The 24,057-nt window shown below is 44.6% G+C and overlaps 1 protein-coding gene across 3 annotated transcripts in view; it reads right to left on the reverse strand.

Moving 5' to 3' along the window:
* Positions 1-24,057, reverse strand: part of LOC134355954 (SHC-transforming protein 1-like) — a 203,835-nt gene that overhangs the window by 56,052 nt on the left and 123,726 nt on the right. For 2 of the 3 annotated variants that reach the window (XM_063066497.1, XM_063066498.1), the window contains exon 6: positions 11,005-11,058. The exons of the other annotated variant lie outside the window; for it this stretch is intronic. In XM_063066497.1, the coding sequence (XP_062922567.1) occupies positions 11,005-11,058 (54 nt within the window). The remainder of the gene's footprint in view (positions 1-11,004; positions 11,059-24,057) is intronic. 3 annotated transcript variants of the gene reach the window in all.

A 24,057-nucleotide genomic window follows, 5' to 3' on the forward strand; every position in this document is an offset into this window, starting at 1 on the left:
CGCAGTATATCACCCCAGCCAACTCACAGGTGAAGTGTCGCCTCACCTGGAAGGACTGTCTGGGGCCCTGAATGGTGGTAAGGGAGAAAGTGTAAGGGCATGTGTAGCACTCGTTCCGCTTACAAGGATAAGTGCCAAGAGGGAGATCGGTGGGGACGAATGGACAAGGGGACATATCAGAATGGGAATGGGATGAAGCCACACTCAGGTTGGAGGAACAACAACTTATATTCCATCTGGGTAGCCTCCAACCTGATGGCATGAACATTGACTTCTCAAACTTCCGTTAATGCCCCACCTCCCCCTCATACCCCATCCGTTATTTATTTATCTACACACATTCTTTTTCTCTCTCTCCTTTTTCTCCCTCTGTCCCTCTCACTATACCCCTCTGGGTTTTCCCCCCCTCCCCCTTTTCTTTCTCCCTGGGCCTCCTGTCCCATGATCCTCTCATATCCCTTTTGCCAATCAACTGTCCAGCTCTTGGCTCCATCCCTCCCCCTCCTGTCTTCTCCTATCATCTTGGATCTCCCCCCTCCCCCTCCCACTTTCAAATCTCTTACTCACTCTTCCTTCAGTTAGTCCTGACGAAGGGTCTCAGCCCGAAACGTCGACTGTTCCTCTTCCTATAGATGCTGCCTGACCTGCTGCGTTCGCCAGCAACTTTCATGCGTGTTGCTTGAAATTCCAGCATCTGCAGAATTCCTTGTGTTTCCATGACTTCACTGCTGCTTTGCCTCACTTCTATAGACTCTGTGTGCATCCCTTGAGTAAATATAGATGCAAAAGATCCTTTTTAGGTCTCCCTCATCTCTTTCAGCTGCATGAATAGACCACTCCGATCTTTCAGAGGACTAATTTTGTTCCTTGCTCTCCTTTTGCTCTTATTAAGCCTATAGGTTCTCCTTTATCTTGTCTGCTAGAGCAACATCATGCCCTCCGATTTTCTTCTTAAATGTTATCTTGCATTTCTTATACACCTTTCATCCTTTCCACTTCATCACATGAAAACAACTAAACCCTGCAACACCGAACAACCAGTCCTGCCCCTCCTGCCACCAAATCTCACTAATGATTACAATGTTATAATTCCACGTGTTCTACTATCTACATTCATGACTGTGTGGTTAGGCACTGAGGAAATGTCATCTATAAATTCACCATTGTTGTTGGCAGAATTTCAGGTGGTGACAAGGAGGCATATCAGAATAAGATAGATTGGTGTGTTGAGTGGACTTGCAAGAACAACTACCTCACATTCAATGTCAGCAAGACCAAGGAACTAATTATGGATCCAACATGAAAGGAAAGTACACAGTCCATGGTAGGCTTTTTAACAGCCTTGATGAACAGAGAAATTTTGGGGTCCTGGTATTTGGCTCCTTATATTGGTAGCTCAGTTTGATAAGGCTGTAAAGAAAGCACATGGCATACTTGGCTTCATTAGTCAAGGCACTGAGTTCAAGACTAGGAAGTTATGTTGCAGCTTGATAAAACTCTGGTTAGGCTGCATCTAGAGCAGGGGTTCCCAACCTGGGTCCCATGGACCCCTCAATTAATGGTCAGGGTCCACGGCATAATGGTTGGGTACCCCTAATCTACTGTATTGCCTTCAGTGCTGGTTAACCTATTTTAGGAAGAATGTGGTGCCTTTGGAGAGGATGCAGAAGTGTTTCACCAGGATGCTGCCTGGTTTAGAGGGCATGTGCCATTGTCCATGTTGGACAACCTGGAGCTACCTTTTCTAGAGTGGCTGAGGCAGAGATTTGACAGAAATTATGCGAGATATTGATACACAGCTGGTATCTTTTTTCCACAATTTAAATGTTTTCGATGAGAGGGCATTTTTTTGAAGGTGAGAGGAGGAAAGTACATAGGAAATGTGTGGGGAAAGTTTTGTACACTGGGAATGATGGGGACTTGAAGTGCACTACCAAGAGTGATGGTAGAGACAGATAGCACATGAGTGTGTAAGAATGTGCTCTACTGTTCTATGTGCAAAACAAAGTGAGGACATAGAACTAATAAACAAAAAATAACTAAAAATAAAACTGCTGGATACCTGTGGATACCTGAAATGCAAGCAGAAACTGTTCAAAACATTCAGCTAATTGCTTTCACTGTACTAGAACTTGTTGTTCATCTACAATATTAACTATTACAGTATTAAGTATTACATTATTCAATATTACAATATTAAACTATTTTTCCATTCCTTCCTATCATACCAACTCAATCTGTTGAAAAATTGTGCTTGAAAACACAAACGCCTTGTAAAATCTTTCCTTTGAGAACCTTAGACACTGATGGTGGAAAATGTGAAGGTTCCATCTACTGCCACTTTTTAATTACATCCCCACTACTCCTAGATTGCCCAATGTTTAGTCTATTAAACTGCTTGATATTAGATTGTGTCTTCTTGAATATGATGGAATATTGATTGAGGAGAATGATACTATAAATTGGATAATGTAAAGTTTGACTAATTTGTGGGACTTGCAAAGTTAGCAGGCTGGGAGAGTTCAGGATCCAGTAAATGGCCAATGTTGCTGATCTGAATGGTTAACTGTATATCAGCCAATGGAGAGGACAGCTGGTGTCTGACCACAGCACAGCGGAGGGTGGTGGGGTAGAGTCACTCTGGCCAAATTGAAGACCCCTTTACCTAAATAGTCTTGATGAAGCAGGCAAGGTATTTTTTTAATAATTGGGTATATTCATGATCACATTACTTGGACTAATATTTCTTTTCAATTTTAGACTGTATGAATAAATCAAATTTACATATCCTAACCACAAGTGTGGCATTTATTAAACTTGTCAGAAAAGGCATTTGATTTGGTCCAAAAATTTCATATAGTCAGAACTATATCCCAAGAAATTAATTGCATTAATTATTACCCTGATTATTCTAACTGGAAAATTGCTAAATTGGTTTCTTACTGAAACATTCATCGAGGAGCAATGAAAAACTTCGTTTTGCACGTCCCCCATACAAATCATTATAATCACATTAGTACATTCAGAGAGTACAAGAGAAAATACAGAAGAGTGTGCATCAATTACAGAGAAAGATCAGTGCAGTCCATCACAATCATAGTCATAAAGAATACACTGCCCTTTAGCCCATCTGGTCCATGCAGAACTGTTATCCTTACCTAATCCCATTAAGCCACCACACCTGGACCATAGCCCTCCAAATCCCTCCCATCCATGTACTTAACCAAGCTTCCCTTAAATGTTCAATCAAACCCATCTCTATGACTTACTCAGAGAGCTAAATGCATGGCTCAAAGATTGATGTGGGAGAAGTGGGTTTGAATTTGTGGGATATCAGCACCAGTATTGAGGATAGAGGTAGCTGTTCCAAACCGGACGGGCTCCACCTGAATCATGCAAGGACCAGGGTTCCTGGCAAATCCCATAACAAGGGCTGAGGATAGGGGAGTGGATTCAACACCCTGGAAAAGTTAGGACAAAGTAAAAAGGAAGGAAAAGTTATGAAAGTCTCCAGGAAAAAAAGACAAAGTATAGAAAGGGATTAGAATTTAACTCCAGTAACATGAGGTAAAATTGAAAAGGGTGATGAATAAGTGATAGCATCCTAACTGCATGGGACGAAAACTGCACTGCAGTGGACAGGAAGTCTCTACAATGGATAGTCAAAACTACCTAACACATCTGCGGCACCAGTCTACATACCATCAAGGACATACAGAGACAACTCTGTCGGAAAAGGGTAAGCAACATCATGAAGGATCCCACCCACCCTGCTCATGGACTCAAACATGAGGAAATCTGCAGATGCAGGAATTTCAAGCAACACTGTCATGGTCCGGATCGGGGTCTCTTTAAATTTACTTTGTTTATGTTACGATCCAGACCGTTGACTCCCTGTTTCCCTTTGGTTCCCTGTTTTCCCGTATCCCTTGGGCTTGGTGATTAGAGGCAATTTACTCTCGGTTGAACTGATAGTTTATAGTCTCCGGCTTTCAGCTGTTCGGGGCGAGAGCATTTGCAAAGTCACCAAAGGTATGGCATGCCAATGTCATCTGGCCGGAGCAAGCCTAGTCTCCGCCCGAAGCAAGTGCCGGTAATTCACCTTTCCTCACCGGAGCAACCCTGTCAAGTTACCAGGCCAAGGCGAGCCTGCAAAGTTTCCTCACCGAGGTGGGTCCGTGAGTTAACCTGCCAGAGGGAATCAAGAACCGCTGTCTACTGTTCCCGGTCCGAGTCGAGAGCGCGCCGCTACCTGGCAGCATCCAAGTACAGAGTCAAGTCCCAGCCCTGGCGGCACCCAAGTTCCGAGTCAAGTCCTGGCCCGGGCGTCATCCAAGTTCTGAGTCAAGTCCTGGCCCTGGCGGCATCCAAGTTCCAAGTCAAGTCCCGGCCCTGGCGGCACCCAAACTCCGAGTCAAGTCCCGGCCCTGGCGGCACCCAAGTTCCGAGTCAAGTCCTGGCCCCGGCGTCATCCAAGTTCTGAGTCAAGTCCTGGCCCTGGCGGTCTGTGATTCCTGTCCTAACCCCCTGTCTGAATCCCTTCTCTGCCCCTCTCGCCTCTAGCCCTTGTCTGCAGCCCTCGCCTGCACCTCGGTCTAGTTCTATCACCAGAGCTAGATAGGTACTGTCTGGTGTTCTTTCGTGTTGGTCTTGACTTGTCCTCGCCTCTGTGGGGTAAGTCAGGCCATCTTGCCGTTGCCCCACGGGGGGTCATGTCTTGTCGTGTCTTGTCCTCGCCTCTGTGGGGTAAGTCAGGCCATCTTGCCGTTGCCCCACGGGGGTCATGTCTTGTCGTGTCTTGTCCTCGCCTCCGTGGGGTAAGTCAGGCCATCTTGCCATTGCCCCGCAGGGGGTCATTAGTCCCAACCCTATGTCCTGTACCCAAGGAGGGGTCCCGGCTCTCTGTTCTGTGTGTGAGTCCTGGCCCTATGTCCTGTACCCCAGGAGAGGTCCCGACTCTGTGTTCTATGTATGTGTTCATGGTTCCATGCACCTGCTCTCCCGAGACCAAGGCTCTGTTTTTCCATGTTACTTCTCTCCCTAGCCCATGTCATGTCCATGCTTGGTTCTGGGGTCCGAGCCCGGGGCACGACCCAGGTGCTGGGTCCTTGCCCAGTCTCTGGCTTGGAGTCTATACCGTAGCCTCTTCATGTTGCCACTAGTTCTGGGATCCAATTCCGAGTCCTAGCCCAGACCCCTAGTCCCAGCCTAGTCGTAGTCCTGAGTACTTGTCCAGTTCGCTATTCCTGCTTCTGCTTTGCTCTCCTGGTATCAAACAATAAACTCAATTTAATTAACAGCACAAGATGTGTCTTGCATTTGGGTCCACCCTTGCTCCCAATGCCACCCCCCCCCCATTGTGACAAAATGCTCTCGCCAAACATGGACCCAGCAGACACAAATACTGTTTTTCCAAACTCTTGTCAGCCTAAAGTCAAGGTGTTGTTGTTCTGTTTAGCCCGCCGGCCAAAACCCCCTCCACCCATCTGGGCCATCAAAAATACAGGCAAATCTGTTGGTCGCCAGGAGGCTCCCATTGGGGGGGGGGGTACTGTCATGGTCCGAATCAGGGTCTCTTTAAATTTACTTTGTTTATGTTACGATCCGGGCTGTTGGCTCCCTGTTTCCCTTTGGTTTCCTGTTTTCCCGTGTCCCTCGGCCTTGGTGATTAGAGGCAATTTACTCTCGGCTGAACTGGTAGTTTATAGTCTCCGGCTTTCAGCAGTTCGGGGCGAGAGCGTTTGCAACGTCACCAGAGGTATGGCATGCCAATATCATCTGGCCGGAGCAAGCCTAGTCTCCGCCCGAAGCGAGTGCCGGTAATTCGCCTTTCCTCACTGGAGCAACCCTGTCAAGTTACCTTGCCAAGGCGAGCCTGCAAAGTTTCCTCACTGAGGTGGGTCCGTCAGTTAACCCGCCGGAGGGAATCAAGAACCGCTTTCTACTGTTCCCGGGCCGAGTCGAGAACTCGCCTCTACCCGGCGGCATCCAAGTACCGAGTCAAGTCCTGGCCCTGGCGGCATCCTAGTTCCGAGTCAAGTCCTGGCCCCGGCGGTCTGTGATTCCTGTCCTAACCCCCTGTCTGAATCCCTTCTCTGCCCTCTCGCCTCTAGCCCTCGTCTGCAGCCCTCACCTGCAGCCCTCGCCTGCACCTCGGTCTAGTTCTATCGCCAAAGCTAGATAGGTACTGTCTGGTGCTCTTTCGTGTTGGTCTTGTCTTGTCCTCGCCTCTGTGGGGTAAGTCAGGCTGTCTTGCCGTTGCCCCGCAGGGGGTCATGTCTTGTTGTGTCTTGTCCTCGCCTCCGTGGGGTAAGTCAGGCCGTCTTGCCGTTGCCCCGCGGGGGGTCATGAGTCCCAGCCCTATGTCCTGTACCCAAGGAGGGGTCCAGGCTCTCTGTTCTGTGTGTGAGTCCTGGCCCTTTGTCCTGTACACAAGGAGGGGTCCCGACTCTGTGTTCCGTGTATGTGTCCATAGTTCCATGTACCTGCTCTCCCGAGACCGAGGCTCTGTTTTTCCATGTTCCTCCTCCCGCTAGCCCATGTTATGTCCATGCCTGGTTCTGGGGTCCGAGCCCGAGGCAAGACCCAGGTACTGGGTCCTTGCCCAGTCTCTGGCTCGGAGTCCATACCGTAGCCTCTTCATGTCGCCGCTAGTTCTGGGATCCAATTGCGAATCTTAGCCCAGACCCCTAGTCCCAGCCTAGTTGTATTCCTGAGTACTTGTCCAGTTCGCTATTCCTGCTTCTGATTTGCTCTCCTGGTATCAAACAATAAACTCAATTTAATTAACCTCACAAGATGTGTCTTGCATTTGGGTCCATCCTTGCTCCCATTGCCCCCCCCCCCACCATTGTGACAAACACAGATAAAAGTTGCTGGTGAACACAGCAGGCCAGGCAGCATCTCTAGGAAGCGGTACAGTTGACGTTTTGGGCCAAGACCCTTCGTCAGGACTAACTGAAAGAAGAGCTAGAAAGAGATTTGAAAGTGTCCGGTGCTCCCAATGCGGCCTTCTGTATATTGGTGAGATCCGACACAGACTGGGAGATCGTTTTGCTGAACACCTACACTCTGTCCGCCAGAGAAAGCAGGATCTCCCAGTGGCCACACATTTTAATTCCACGTCTCATTCCCAATCTATATGTCTATCCACAGCCTCCTCTACTGTAAAGATGAAGCCACACTCAGGTTGGAGGAACAACAACTTATATTCCATCTGGGTAGCCTCCAACTCTTTGGCATGAACATTGACTTCTCAAACTTCCGCTAATGCCCCAACTCCCGCTCATACCCCATCTGTTATTTATTTATTTCTATACACACATTCTTTTTCTCTCTCTCTTTTTTCTCCCTCTGTCCCTGTCACTATACCCCTTGCCCATCCTCTGGGCTTTCCCCCCCTCCCCCTTTTCTTTCTCCCTGGGCCTCCTGTCCCATGATCCTCTCATATCCCTTTTGCCAATCAACTGTCCAGCTCTTGACTCCATCCCTCCCCCTCCTGTCTTCTCCTATCATTTCGGATCTCCCCCCGCCACTCCCAATTTCAAATCTCTTACTAGCTCTTCTTTCAGTTAGTCCTGACGAAGGGTCTTGGCCCGAAACATCGACTGTACCTCTTCCTAGAGGTGCTGCCTGGCCTGCTGCATTCACCAGCAACTTTTATGTGTGCTGCTCATGGACTGTTTATCCCACTCCCATCAGGGAGGAGGATGCATAGCATCCACGCCAGGACTACCAGACTTAAAAACAGTTACATTCCCCAATTGGTGAGGATGATCAACATGTCCACCCACAAACCCACCCCACCACCACTTTATCAAATCCTGTCAGTCACCTTATGTACAGACACTCCTGTGCCCAGTGTTACTTTATGGACATACAATTAATCTCTGTATATAAGCTATCTTATGTATTTATATTTGCTTTGCTCTTTTTGTTATTATTTTGTTATTATTGTGCTTTTTTGTGCTGCATCACATCTGGAGTAAAACACTTGTGTACTTGAAATGACATTAAGCAATCTTGCTGTTTAGTTTTATGTTGTTCTGAAGGTAATATATTTGAATGCACGCAGTATACAGAGTATACAGATAGATGATCTTGTGGCACAGTTAGAAATTTGCAGGGATGATGTTACGGGCATCACTAAGTTGTGGTTGAAAGAAAATCACAGTTGCAAACTTGACATCCAAAGATACACATTACATCAAAAGGACAGGCAGGTAGGCAAAGGGACTGGGTGACTCTACTGGTAAAAAATATAATCAAAGAAGTGACATATGATCAAAAGGTACAAAATCCTTGTTGGCAGAATAAAGAAATTACAATGGTAAAAAGAACAGGATGTGGAGAACAAATTACGACAGGAGATGAAAAAGTCATCTAAAAAAGGACAATGTTACGATGGTCATAAGGGAATTTCAAAATGCAGATAAATTGGGAAAGATCAGATTGGTGCTGGATCCCAAGAGAAGGAACTTGTAGAATTGTTATGAGGTGTTTCTTTAGACCCACTTTTAGCTGAGCCCATAAGGGAAAAGGCAATTCTGGATTGGGTGTTGCATAATGAATCAAATTTGATTAGGGTGCTTAAGGCAAAGGAACCATAATATAATATTAGTGATCACACTATAATAGAATTCACCCTGCAATTTAAAAGGGAGAAGCTAAAATCAGATGTATCAGCATGAATCAGATGAACATGCTGAAACATTGACAGCTAAGATCAATGAAGTGTTGATAGAAATAGCCAATGAGATATTTGGAAAACATTGTCAGAAAACCCAATCCTGGGTAACAAAGGAGATCCTGGAAATGTGTGACACTAGAAGAGACCTGAACAACAGAACAACAAGAGCTGTAGCGTACGGAAAGATCAGGAAAAACGTGATCAAGGCCAAGGAAGAATGGATTGAGAGACAGTGTACAGAGAAAGAAGATAGTCTAAACAAGAGCAACAGCAGGCGAGTATTTCAAACTGTGAAGAACCTCACTAAACAGAGATAGTCACGAGTCAGCATCATTCGAGACAAAAAAGGAAACTGTCTCACAGAAGATGATGACATTCCCAACAGAAGAACTAAGTATTGTTCAGACCTTTATGGTTACTAACATGGTTAGAGCATTGGCTGATTGGTATGAGGCAGCAAGTGGGAATAAAAGGATCCTTGTCTGGTTGGCTGCCAGTGACTAGTGCTGTTCCACAGAGGTCAGTGTTGGGACTACTTCTTTTTATGCTGTATATCAATAATTTAGATGATGGAATAGATGGCTTTGTTGCCAAGTTTGCAGAAGATACTAAGATTGGTGGGGGGCAGATAGTGTTGAGGAAACAGGTAGGCTGCAGAAGGACTTAAGACAGATTACGAGAATGGGCAAGAAAGTGGCAAATGAAATACAATGTTGTAAAATGCATGGTCATGTACTTTGGTAGTAGATATAAATGTGCAGACTATTTTCTAAACGGGGGAAAATCAAAAAATCTGGGAAGCAAAGGGACTTGAAAGTTCTTGTGCAGAACACCAGAAACTTGCAAAAGCAATGTTAGCATTCATTTCAAGAGGTGTAGAATACAAGGGTAGGGATGTGATATTGAGGCTTTATAAGGCACTGGTAAGACCTCACCTTGAGTATTGTGAACAGTTTTGGGCTCCTCCTAAGAAAAGATGTGCTAGCATTGGAAAGGGGGGTCCAGAGGCGGTTCACAAGGATGATTCCAGGAATGAAAGGGTTGTCGTATGAGGAACGTTTGATGGCTCTGGATCAGTATTCACTGGAACTTAGAAGGATGAGGGGGGATGTAATTGAAACCTTTCGAGTGTTAAAAGGCGTAGACAGGGTAGATGTGGAAAGGATGTTTTCTGTGGTGGGGAGTCTAAGACAAGAGGGCACAGCCTCAGGATAGAGGGGAGTCCATTTAAAACAGAGATGCAGAGAAATTTCTTTAGCCAAAGGGTGGTGAATTTGTGGAATTTGTTATCACAGGCAGCAGTGGAGACCAGGTTGTTGGGCACATTCAAGGCAGAGATTGATAGGTTCTTGATTGGATATGGCATCCAAGATTATGGGGAGTAGGCCGAGGAATGGGGTTGGGAAGGAGAAAAAAAGGATCAGGCATGTTTGAACAGTGGAGCAGACTCAATGGGCCAAATAGCCGAATTCTGTTCCTATGTCTTATGGTCTTTGCATCCGTCAGACCCAAAGAGACCCCAGCATACTCGCAAGTGAGAACTCATCAAGCAACGATGACTTTCCAATTCTGCGGGAAGAAGTAGAAGCAGCCATAAGATCGTTGAAGAATGGGGAAGCTGCAGAAATAAACAACATCTCAGCTGAGCTGATAAAACGTGGAGAAGGGACAATGATAGACATCCTCACCAATATCTGCACAAAATCTGGAGAAATAGAGAATGGTCAACATCACTCATCGTAACTCTCCCAAAGAAAGGCAACTTATAGCGGTACCAGAATTATAGAACCAGAAGTCTTACCAGCCATGCAAGCAAAGTGATGTTGAAAGTAATCTTGAACAGACTGAAACCACTGCAACAAAACATTCCAACTCTTATACTCAATACTTTATGGAGGCCAATATGGCAAAAGCTCTCTTTACCACCCACCTATGATGCCACTTTCAAGGAGTACCGGATCTATATTTCCAGATTTATCTATTCTACCCCATTCCTCTGTGCTCTACCATTCACTGTTTAAGTTTATGCCTGGTTTATATCTGTTTGTATGGTTGAAATTGAGCTGTAATAACAGATGAGACAGTGGTTCTATTACAGGTTTGTTATTCAATACCTTTCAGACATAATGGAGAACTAGGGAATAAGAATCAGAGCAACATGTACCAAGGACCTATCAAATGGCAAAGCCATTTCCAATGAATTAGTACAACACATACCTGTGCATTTTTATGATAGAGACATTTTTACTACCAATGGTACCCAGTTAAAGATGGTCAGTTCCCTCTGTAATGCAATGAAACAATTTTACACTCACTGGATTTCCTCCAGAAGCAAAAGAGACCGACTGCATGCTGTGGTTGGCAACGAACTGTAAAACAAAGAGTAATGTTAATCTCCAGTTGGATTTCTGAAAGCTGAAATTTTTCTACTTCTAAGACATCACCTATAGATTCAAAATGGAATAAAACTAATAAAGATTTTCATTATGTTGTTGGGCTATCGGTATATCAGTAAATGCGATACTGAACCCCTTGAGTTTCATTTTCCGGTGAAAATGATATTGTATCCGTTAAATAGGGGCCGTGGACAATTATGATTTAATGGAGACAAACGTGAAAGCACAGAGGAACATCTGGAGAAATTTCTGAAACGCCAGTTTGCTGCTGTTGTTACTGGGCGATCCAGAATCTTCTGAAAGGAAGGCCTCAAAATCCCCGGCTTTGCCTGCTGCTGGCGACTGAGATTGAGGTCGAATCGTTCAGATAGAGATGGTGCTCGGTACTCGGTGTCAGAGGCTGATCGGAGACTCGAAGTTTTCGGACGACTCAGAGTCGGACTGTGGTTGGGCATGGCAGGGAGAGTTTTCTTCCTTCTGTCTGCGTGAGATGTGGGACATTTGAGAGACTTTGAACTTTTTACTGCTCTCATGGACTGTTCTTCATCAAGCTATGGTATTGTTGCACTGTTGTAACTATATGTTATAATTATGTGGTTTTGTTAGTTTTTTCAGTCTTGGTCTGTCCTGTGTTTTGTGATATCACACCGGAGGAAATATTGTATCATTTCTTATTGCATGCATCACTAAATGACAATGAAAGAGGATTGCGTGTCTTCATAATCTAATAATGATGAGATATTAGAAAATGAAATATATAAAAAATCTGATAATAATTTAAAAACTACTATTATCATGCTTTTGGAGAAATAATGTTGGATAATAAGGAAATGTGTAGCCCTGAAATACTTCAGGAGCAGAGATTTTATTTCAGATTTATGTTTCTTCCATTCAGCAGGTGTGACTGGAAATAGTTCAGGAGAGAGAAACTATGTTGCCACTTCAGCGATTGACCTTACTTCAGAATTCATCAGTCTGCAAATGATGCCCTTTCCTGAATCGCATCCTATATTCTGTATTGCCTTTCCAAGTTTGAGCTGAAAACATTTTCGTCTTCAAACCACTGCACTCATTGGATATTTCCTTCATTTTCCTTGTACGTCTCTTATTATCCCACCTTCTTTGCTGTTCTTTCCTCATCTCAAAATTCTACAACATACGTTAATATATTTCAGTGATAAAGATGACTCTTTCAGTCTGTTTGTTCATCAGACCTCTGTGATTGTGACTGAACCTCTGGGGATCTCCCATCCACTGCCACACTCACAACACGCTGGAGGAACTCAGCAGGTTGGGCAGCATCCGTGAAGCACCTCACACTCCCATTCGGATATGCCCATACATGGTCTCCTCTACTGCCATGACGATGCTAAACTCAGGTTGGAGGAGCAACACTTCATATACCGTCTAGGTAGTCTCCAGCCCCTTGTTATGAACATTGAATTCTCCAACTTCCAGTAATTCCCTCCCCCTCCCTTCTCCTATCCCTATTTCACTCTGCCCCCTCCCCCAGCTGCCTACCACCTCCCTCATGGTTCCGCCTCCTTCTACTACCCATTGGATATTGTGTCTCGCAAGATGATCCAGGTATTCCCTAACCTTGGATGAATTATGAGGTTAAGTCCCTTTTGAAGGCTAGAGCTGCGGCTTTTAGGTCCGGGGATACCAGTCACTACACGGAATCCAGGCGTGAACTCTGGAAAGCCATTAAGGACGCCAAGAGGCAATATTGAGCCAAGTTGGAAGCCCAGGCTAACCAGAGGGATGCCGGTAGACTATAGCGGGGTCTAAATGAGACCACTGGGCGCAAGGGAAAGGCTGGGAATATTAATAACTGTGGCACTTCTCTTCCTGACGAACTTAACGTATTCTACGCAAGATTCGAACAGAAGAGGAGCATCCCGCTCCCTCCGGATGAACCGGACCTGGTGGCATCAAGATTCATCATCACCGAGGAGGACGTTAGAAGGTCCTTCCTGAAGATAAATCCAAGGAAGGCGACGGGCCCAGATGGTGTCCCGGGACTGGTTCTCCGGGCCTGTGCAAGCAAGCTAGCTGGAGTGTTTGCTGACATCTTCAAGTGCTCCTTGCTTAAGTCTGAGATCCCCTCGTGTTTTAAGAAGGCAACGATAATCCCGGTGCCGAAGAAGAGCAAGGTGGCATGCCTGAATGATTATCGACCTGTAGCTCTGACATCAATTGCTATGAAGTGCTTCGAGCGATTGGTTATGGCACACATCAACCACAGCCTACCGGTCAACCTTGACACTTTGCAATGCAGATGCCATCTCTTTGGCTCTACATTCCTCCTCAGAACACCTGGAGAATAAAGATGCATATGTAAGGCTCCTTTTCATTGACTACAGCTCTGCCTTTAATACCATCATTCCAAATAAACTGATTCCTAAGCTCTGGAACCTGGGCCTTAGCACTCAGATCTGCAGCTGGAGCTTCAACTTCCTCACAGACAGGACTCAGGCTGTAAAAATAGCGGACTAGCTCTCCTCTACAATCACTCCGAGCACCGGTGCCCCACAAGGCTGTGTACTCAGCCCTCTGCTGTACTGACTGTACACCCATGATTGTGTAGCCAAGTTTCCATCAAACTCAATATATAACACGGTATTGGGGGTATGGTATTGATGTAGATAGCGAATTGGTTGGCAGATAGGAAGCAAAGAGTGGGAATAAATGGGATCTTTTCAGAATGGCAGGCAGTGATTAGTGGGGTACCGCAAGGCTCAGTGCTGGGACCCCAGTTGTTTACAATATATATTAATGACTTAGACGAGGGAATTAAATGCAGCATCTCCAAGTTTGTGGATGACACGAAGCTGGGCGGTAGTGTTAGCTGTGAAGAGGATGCTAAGAGGATGCAGGGTGACTTGGATAAGTTAGGTGAATGGGCAAATTCATGGCAGATGCAATTTAATGTCGATAAATGTGAGGTTATCCACTTTGGTGGCAAAAACAGGAAAACAGATTATTATCTGAATGGTGGCCGATTAGGAGAAGGGGAGGTGCAACGAGACCTGGGTGTCATTATACACCAGTCATTGAAAGTGGGCATGCAGGTACAGCAGGCGGTGAAAAAGGCGAATGGTATACTGGCATTCATAGCAAGAGGATTTGAGTACAGGAGCAGGGAGGTGCTACTGCAGTTGTACAAGGCCTTGCTGAGACCACACCTGGAGTATTGTGTGCAGTTTTGGTCCCCTAATCTGAGGAAAGACATTCTTGCCATAGAGGGAGTACAAAGAAGGTTCACCAGATTGATTCCTGGGATGGCAGGACTTTCATATGATGAAAGACTGGATCGACTAGGCTTATACTCGCTGGAATTTACAAGATTGAGGGGGGATCTTATTGAAACGTATAAAATTCTAAAGGGATTGGACAGGCTAGATGCAGGAAGATTGTTCCCGATGTTGGGGAAGTCCAGAACGAGGGTCCACAGTTTAAGGATAAAAGGGAAGCCTTTTAAGACCAAGGTGATGAAAAACTTCTTCACACAGAGAGTATTGAATCTGTGGAATTCTCTGCCACAGGAAACAGTTGAGGCCAGTTCATTGGCTATATTTAAAAAGGAGTTAGATATGGCCCCTGTGGCTAAAGGGATCAGGGGGTATGGACAGAAGGCAGGTACAGGGTTCTGCGTTGGATGATCAGCCATGATCATACTGAATGGTGGTGCAGACTCAAAGGGCCGAATAGCCTACTTCTGCACCTATTTTCTATGTTTCTATAAGTTTGCTGATGACACAACAATTGTAGGTCATAGCTCAGGTAATGATGAGTTTGAGTACAGAGAGGAAATTAAGAACCTGGTGGCATGGTGCGAAGACAATAACCTATCCCTTAATGTCAGCAAGACGAAGGAATTGGGTGTTGACTTCAAAAGTAGTCCATTTACATCGGTGGTGTGCAAGTGGAACAGGTCAAAAGCTTTAAGGTCCTCGGGGTCAATATCACAAATGACCTGACTTGGTCCAAACAAGCAGAGTCCACTGCCAAGAAGGCCCACCAGCGCCTTTGCCTCCTGAGAAATCTAAAGAAGTTTGGCCTGTCCCCTAAAACCCTCACTAATTTTTATAGATGCACGGTAAAAAGCGTTCTTCTAGGGTGCATCACAACCCGGTATGGAAGTTGTCCTGCCCAAGACCGGAAGAAGCTGCAGAAGATCGTGAACACAGCACAGCACATCACACAAACCAATCTACCATCCTTGGACTCACTTTACACCGCACGCTGTCGGAGCAGTGCTGCCAGGATAATCAAGGACACAACCCACCCAGCCAACACACTTTTCGTCCCTCTTCCCTCTGGGAGAAGGCTCAGGAATTTGGATGGCCAGATTTGGGAACAGCTTCTTCCCAACTGTGATAAGACAGCTGAATGGATCCTGACCCGGATCTGGGCTGTATCCTCCAAATGTCCGGACCTGCCTCTCAGTCTTTTTTTCAGTACCTTATTTTCCATTTTCTATTTATGATTTATAATTTAAATTTTTAATATTTACTATCGATTTGTACTCCAGGGAGCGGGAAGTGCAGAATCAAATATCACTGTAATGATTGTACGTTCTAGTCTCGATTGTTAGCTGGTGTGATATACTGCATCTGGTGCTCCTGGTGTGGCCTTCTGTATATTGGTGAGACACGACACAGACTGGGAGATCATTTCGCTGAACTCCTACGCTCTGTCCGCCAGAGAAAGCAGGGTGTCCCAGTGGCCAGACATTTTAGTTCTATGTCCCATTCATATTCTGATATGTCATTCCATGGCCTCCTCTACTGTCAAGATGAAGCCACACTCAGGTTGGAGGAACAACACCTTATATTCCGTCTGGGTAGCATCCAACCTGATGGCATGAATATTGATTTCTCTAACTTCCGTTAATGCCCCTCCTCCCCTTCTTACCGCATCCCTTATTTATTTATTTATTTATTATCTCCTCCTCCCCCCCCCCCCCCGGTTTTCTCTCTCTCTGTCCCTCTCACAATCACTCCTTGCCTGCTCTCCATCTTCCTCTGGGCTCCCCTCCCTCTTTCTTTCTCCCTAGGCCTCCTGTCCCATGATCCTCTCCCTTCTCTAGCCTTGTATCCCTTTTGCCAATCAATTTTCCAGCTCTTAGCTCCATCCCTCCTCCTCCTGCCTTCTCCTATCATTTTGGATCTCGCCCTCCCCCTCCCACTTTCAAATTTCTTACTATCTCTTCTTTCAGTTAGTCCTGACGAAGGGTCTGGGCCCCAAATGGCGACTGTACTTCTTCCTATAGATGCTGTCCGGCCTGCTGTGTTCCACCAGTATTTTGTGTGTGTTTCTTGCATTAAATTCTTGTTTATATGCTGTTAATGCATCAAAAATTTTCTCGCAACCATCTAATCCAGCGGTAGGCAACCTACCAGATCTGGCCGGCAAAGTATTTTGACCAGCCCACGAGCTAATATTGAGATACTATGCTTATCCGGCCCACAAACGAATTTTGCTTATTCTGAGTGTTACATGTGACCACACTGGACATGCATGGTGTCTTGTTACACTGGCCCCAGGTTCCGTTTTGTTCCAAACCAAACCCTGGTACAGTATATGCGAATGACCGGAAGGCAGACTACCTTATTAATACATAACCATTTAACAATTACAGCATGGAAACAGGCCAACTCAGCCCTTCTAGTCTGTGCCAAATTCTTACTCTCACCTAGTCCCACCGACCTGCACTCAGCCCATAACCCTCCATTCCTTTCCTGTCCATATAGCTGTCCAATTTAACTTTAAATGACAACATCGAACCTGCCTCAACCACTTCTGCTGGAAGCTCATTCCACATAGCTACCACTCTCTAAGTAAAGAAGTTCCCCCTCATGTTACCCCTAAACTTTTGCCCTTTAACTCTCAACTCATGTCCTCTTGTTTGAATCTCCCCCACTCTCAATGGAAAACGCCTATCCATGTCAAATCTATCTATCCCCCTCATAATTTTAAATACCTCTATCAAGTCCCCCCTCAACCTTCTATGCTCCAAAGAATAAAGGCCCAACTTGTTCAACCTTTCTCTGTAACTTAGGTGATGAAACCCAGGTAAATCTTCTCTGTACTCTCTCTATTTTGTTGACGTCTTTCCTATAATTTGGTGACCAGAACTGTACACAAATGTATTAGATACACTCCGTGCATGTGCAGGTTTTCAGATGGGATCATTCAAATTTGTAAACAGAAACAGCGTCGCTGTGTTTCAACAAGAAATCCACGCTAGTTTCGAAATAAAATCAAAGAAAAAATTCCAATGGCAATGAATGCAAAACGCAGGAAGGCAGACGCTGAGTGCTGAAAAAGCAGTGAAAATGAAGGAAATACCCGTGCCAGCTACGATGAATCAAAACGTATTACAGAAAAGATGAAGCCTTTTACAAATGGAGAGTTTGTCAAAGAATGTTTACTGGCAGTGGTGGATATTGTTTGTCCTGAAAAGAAATCTTTATTTGCATCTATCAGCTTGTCAGTAAGAATGATCACACGGCGAGTTGAAGAAATGTCAGCAGATGTTAAAAGTTGTTTAAGGGATACCTGCAATGAATTGCATTTTTTTTCAATTGCGCTTGATGAGAGTACAGACTTGAGAGACACTGCTCAGCTTGCAGTGTTTGTGCGAGGAGTGACCTCAACTTTTCAAACTTTTGAAGAGTTTATTCAATTAATTCCTATGAAGGATACGGTTACTGGAGCAGACATTTTTGAAACTTTGCTGAAAATGATGTCAGAAATGAAACTTAATATGTCAAAGCTAATTGGCATCACAACCGATGGTGCATCCTTGGTTAAGCACAAATGATTTTCTAGTATGTGTTATTCATTAATTTGGGGCTAGATGTATTTAAATAACTAGATGTATTTAAATGGATAATTCCCGTATTTTAAGTTCTTTATGGCATTTATCTGGCCCACTATCCGCTCATTAATACACTATCCGGCCCACAGAGGCAAAAAGGTTGCTGACCTCTGATCTACACTTTCAAATAATTTTCAACATTTGTATTCTATTTTCAAAAAAAGTAAATTGGAAAGCATGCCTACATCTCCTCAAACTTTGACGTTGACTCATGAAAGTGTCTAGACTAATCTGATGAAAAGCTGTTACTGAATCCAGAAGACGGCAGAAACTTGAATTTGAGGGGAAAAAACCGAGCAGTAGATTTAAAAGGTGGGGGAGGGGAGAGGAAAGAGAAGCACCAGGTGATAGGTAAAACCTGAAGGGGGAGGGATGAAGTAAAGAGCTGAGAAGTCAATTGGTGGAAGAGAGAGAAGGCCATGGAAGAAAGAAGAGGGGAGGAGCACTGGGGGGAGGCGATGGGTAGGCAAGAAGATAAGGCGAGAGAGGGAAAAGGGGATGGGAAATGGCGGGGGGGGGCGGCTGGGGAACATTACTGGAAGTTTGAGAGTCGATGATCATGCCGTCAGGCTGTAGGCTACTCAAATGGAATATAAGGTGTTGTTCCTTCAACCTAAATGTAGCCTCATCATGACAGTGGAGGAGGCCATGAATAGACATACAGGCGTCCCCCGCTTTTCGAACGTTCGCTTTACGAAACCTCACTGTTACGAAAGACCTACATTAGTTCCCTATTTTCGCTAACAGAAGGTGTTTTCACTGTTACAAAAAAAGTCAGCACGCGATAAAAGGCAGCACGCACCCTGAGCAGCCGCTCTCCCCCGGATTCGGAACAGCATTCTCACCGGCATTGCTTAAACACGTGCCTGTGAGCAGCCATTAGCAAGATGAGTTCTAAGGTATCGGGAAAGCCTAAAAGAGCTCGTAAATAAAATGGTTCTATTACTATTTATTATTTATGGTGCAACTGTAACAAAAACCAATTTCCCCCGGGATCAATAAAGTATGACTATGACTATGACTATGACTATGTAAGGGTGTTACACTTAGCGTAAAACTGGACATAATTAAGCATTTTGATTGTGGTGAACGAAGTAAGGACAAAGTGAGTTTGGCTTGTGGAAGTTGACGAAGATGACGTTGAAGAGGTTTTGGCATCCCATGACCAAGAACTGAGAGATGAAGAGCTGATGCAATTGGAAGAGGAAAGGATAACAATCAAAACCGAATGCAGTAGCGAACTGAACGTGAAGCAACTGCGTGAGATTTTCGCTGCAATGATAAAGTACGACTTTAATTTTGAAAGGGTACGTAGGTTTAGGGGATATTTACAGGATGGCTTGAGTGCTTACAAAGAACTGTATGATAGAAAAATGCGCGAGGCTCAGCAGTCAAGCAAGCCTTCCACATCAGCCACAGCAGACGACGAACCTCGACCTTCGACATCGAGGCAGGCAGTCATAGGAGAAGATGAGCTGCCTGCCCTGATGGAAACAGACGACACCTCAGTGTCCCACCACCCCAACCTCCAGGCCGCGGACAGATACTGATTCGCGGAGAAGGCAGCGGTAGCCAGGAGGCACACAGCACATCTTTAAGAAAAAATCCGAAATAAACATGCTAATTAATTACGTCCCGGGCAGCACCTAATTAATTAGCATGTTTATTTTGGCTTTTTTCTTAAAGATGTGCTGTGTGCCTCCGGGCTACCGTTGTACCCCTGCATGCTTCGCGGATTGGTATCGGGTCGCTGGCCGGAGGGTGGGGGCCACTGCACCACCCAAACTCCGACGACTCAGTCTAACCCACCACCATCAGTGTGCTCGGCAAGCTGTCTTCCTGATTCCCATAAGTGATACTACACTGTACATACATTACTTCTACTTTATATAGGCTGTGTATTTTTACATGTTATTTGGTATGAGTTGGCAGCTTCATAGCTTAAAGGTTTCTGGAGAGAGTGCTTTTGCCGATGGCACTTGCGTGAGATTTTCGCTACGGACAAAAGTGCAGGCAATGATTGTGGAAAAGTATTTCTACTTTATATAGGCTGTGTATTTATCATATCATTTCTGCTTTTACTATATGTTACTATTATTTTAGGTTTTATGTGTTATTTGGCATGATTTGGTAAGTTATTTTTTGGGTCTGCGAACGCTCACAAGATTTTCCCATATAAATAAATGGTTGCTTCTTCACTTTACGACTTTCTGGCTTACGAACTATTTCATAGGAACTCTCTACCTTCGGATGGCGGTGGAAACCTGTATTGGAATGGGAATGGGAAGTGGAATTAAAATGAGAGGCAACTGGGAGATCCTGCTTTTTCTAGCAGATGGAGCGTAGCTGCTGGGCAAAGCGGTCTCCCAGTCTACATCCGGTCTCACCACTATACAGGAGGCCACACCAGGAGCACCAGACACAGTATATGACCCCAACAGACTCACAGTTGAAGTGTCGCCTCACCTGGAAGGACTGTTTAGGGCCCTGAATGGTCGTGAGGGAGAAGGTGTAGGAGCAGGTGTAGCACATGTTCTGCTTGCAAGGTTAAGTCCCAGGAGGGAGATCGGTGGGGAAGGACAAATCGACAATTTAAATTCTGTGACTTTGGTTTAAGTGGAAGCCTAGCCCAGTCTGGGCTACATGCAAAGGTCTGTGCATCAGATACAAAAGATTGCTTTGTTTTTATGAAACTATACAGTGACTTATCTTTCAAGTGTTCTGCAAAAATAAGTGTGAAAAGATATTTTTAGTTTATTTACATTTATACAGTGGAGTGGAGCAGTTGCAGCTGATTAGCAGTGATTTGTCCACTCTTATGATTGTCAGCACAGTCTATCATTTGATTTATATACCGTATATTACTAACATTTAGCCCTGAAATATACAATTGCAGTGTGAAATCTTGTTCTGGGAAAGAAGATGACATGCAGTGTACTTTATCTGTAGAATATAATTGTGTGATTTGCAGTTATGTTTTCTTACTTATTGCGCAACCAGCACTCTCCATAGCATCATCGAGCTATACAGCATGGTCCCAAGCAGTTCATGCTGACTATGGTGTCCAGGCATCTAGTCGCAGTTTACTGAGTTTGGCCCATATCCCTCTAAGCCCCACCCCTCCATGTATCCACCTATCCAAGTGTTTCTTAAATTAGACCCATAAGATATAGGAGAAGAATTAGGTTATACGGCCCTTCAGGTCTGCTCCACCATTTCCTCATAGCTGATCCATTTCTCTCTCAGCCTCAACCTCTTGCCTTCTCCTCATATCCCTTCTTGCCCTGACTAATCAAGAATCTATCAACCTCTGTCCTAAATATACCCAATGGCTTGGCCTCCACAGCCACCAATGGCAATGAATTCCACAGTTTCTCAACTCTCTGGCTGAAGCAATTCCTCCTTGTCTCCATTCTAAATGGACGACCCTCTATTCTGAGGATGTATCCTCTGGACTTAGACTTCCCCACCATAGAAAACATCCTCTCTACATCCACTCTGTTGAGGCCTTTCAACATTCAATAGGTTTCAATGAGATACCCCCTCATTCTTCTGAATTTCTGTGAGTATAGGCCCAGAACCATCAGAAGCTCCTCACATGATAAGCCTTTCAATCCTGGAATCATTTTCGTGAACACGTGAACCCTCTCCAATGCCCGCATGTCCTTTCTTAGATAAGGGGTCCACAACTATTCACAATACTCCAAGTGAGGCCTCACCAGTGCCTTATAAAGCTTTAATATTACATTCTTGTTTTTATATTCTAGTCTTGTCGAAATGAATGCTAAAATCACATTTGCCTTCCTCATTACTGAGTTAAACTGCAAATTAACCTTTAGGGAATCCTGCACAAGACTCCCAAGTCCTTTTGCACCTCAGAGTTTTGAATTTTCTCTCTACTTAGAAAATAGTCTACGCTTTTATTTCTTCTACCAAAGTGCATGACCATGTACTTCCTGACACTGTATTCCATCTGTCCCTTCTTTGCCCATTCTCCTAATCTGTCTAAGTCCTTCTGTAGCCTCTCTGCTTCCTTAAAACTACTTGCCCCTCCACCTATCTTCATATTGCCTGCAAACCTGGTCACAAAGCCATCAATACTGTAATCCAAATCATTGACATATAACGTAAAAATGGATGCTAATACAGACCCGTGGAACACCACTAGTCACCGGCAGCCAAACAGAAAAGGTTCCCTTTATTCCCATTCTTTGTCTCCTGTCAATCAGCCAATGCTCTATCCATGCTAGTATCTTTCCTGTAAAGCCATGGGCTCCTAACTTCTTAAGCAGCCTCATTTGTGGCACCATGTCAAAGGCCTTTTGAAAATTCAAGTACACACCGACAACAAACTTCCATTGTCTATCCTGCTTATTATTTCTTCAAAGAATTCCAACAGATTTGCCAGGCAAGGTATTCCCTTAAGGAAACCATACTGACTATGACCTATTATATTACATGCCTCCAAATACCCCAAATAATTCTTAACAATCAACTTCAACATCTTTCCAACCACTGAGGTCAGACTAACTGCCCTATAGTTTCCTTTCTTCTGTCTCTCTCTCTTCTTGAAGAATGGCATAACATTTGCAATTTTCCAGTCCTCTGGAACCATGCCAGGATCTAATGATTCTTCAAAGATTATGCCTAATGCCTCCACAATTTCTTCAGCCACTTCTTTCAGAATCTTGGAGTGTACACCATTTGGTCCAGGTGACTTATCTACCTTCAGACCTTTCAGTTTCCCAAGCACCTTTTCCCTAGTAATGGCAACTTCACACACTTCTGCCCTCTGACACTCTTGAACTCCCAGCCTACTGCTCGTGTCTTCCACAGTGAAAACTGGTGCAAAATACTCCTTCAGTTTGTTTGCCACTTCTTTACTCCCAGAAATACTAGTCATTGTTGCTTTGCTGTCATCAGAATCAGGTTTAATATCACTGATGTATGTTGTGAAATTTGTTAACTTCGTGGGAGCAGTACAACACAGTACATGATAACTATAGAAAAAAACTGTTAAATATATGTTTATGAAATAGTTAAATTAAAATAAGTAGTGCAAAAATGGAAATAGAAAAAAGAAGTGAGGTAATGTTCAATGTCCATTTAGGAATCAGATGGCAGAGGGGAAGAAGCTGTTCCTAAATCACTGAGTGTGTGCCTTCAGGCTTCTGTACCTCCTTCCCGATGGTAACAATGAGAAGTGGGCATGTCCTAGTTGGTGGGGATCCTTAATGATGGATGCTGCCTTTCTGAGGTAAACAGAGAATACCCACTACCCTACAGCACACACAAAATGCTGGAGGAACTCAGCAGACCAGGCAGCATCTAGGAAACAAGTACAGTCGACATTTTGGGCCAACACCCTTTGATCTCCTGGACAGCTACTACTGTACCCTCATCTATCCATTTGGTTACCTCTTCAAATAACTCTAAAAGATCCTCTATACATGCCTCCCATGCACAACGCCACAGACTCCTCCTCATCAGACTCTGTCTATCCAAGTGCTGTTAGATCCTGGACCTCAGAATTCCCTCCAGTAATTTCCCCGGTACTGGTCTGTAGTTCCTTGGCTTGTTGCAGCTACCCTTCTTAAACAATGGAATGATATTAACCATGATCCATTCTTTCAGCACTTCACCTGTAGCTAATGGTGAATCATAAATCTCAGCAAGGACCTCTACAATTTCCAATCTCCAAGGATGCACTTGGTTAGACTTAGAATTTAACCACCTTAATGTGCCACAATGCTGCAAATACCTCCTCCTTGGCAAACCTCCTCTCTTGAGTAACATGATTCTTTTTTCTGTAAACACTTGGGAGCACATTTCGTTATAAATCAAAAGGAAGTACTGGCACTTTTAAGGAATATAAAAATGTATAGGTCTCTGGGTCCTGACAGGATATTCCCTAGGACCTTGAGGGAAGTTAGTGTAGAAATAGCAGGGGCTCTGACAGAAATATTTCAAATGTCATTAGAAACAGGGATGGTGCCGGAGGATTGGCGTACTGCTCATGTGGTGCCGTTGTTTAAAAAGGGTTCTAAGAGTAAACCTAGCAATTATCGGCCTGTAAGTTTAAC

This window comes from Mobula hypostoma, chromosome 13, assembly GCF_963921235.1.
Source record: "Mobula hypostoma chromosome 13, sMobHyp1.1, whole genome shotgun sequence".
In the NCBI taxonomy this organism is placed as follows: Eukaryota; Metazoa; Chordata; class Chondrichthyes; order Myliobatiformes; family Myliobatidae; genus Mobula; species Mobula hypostoma.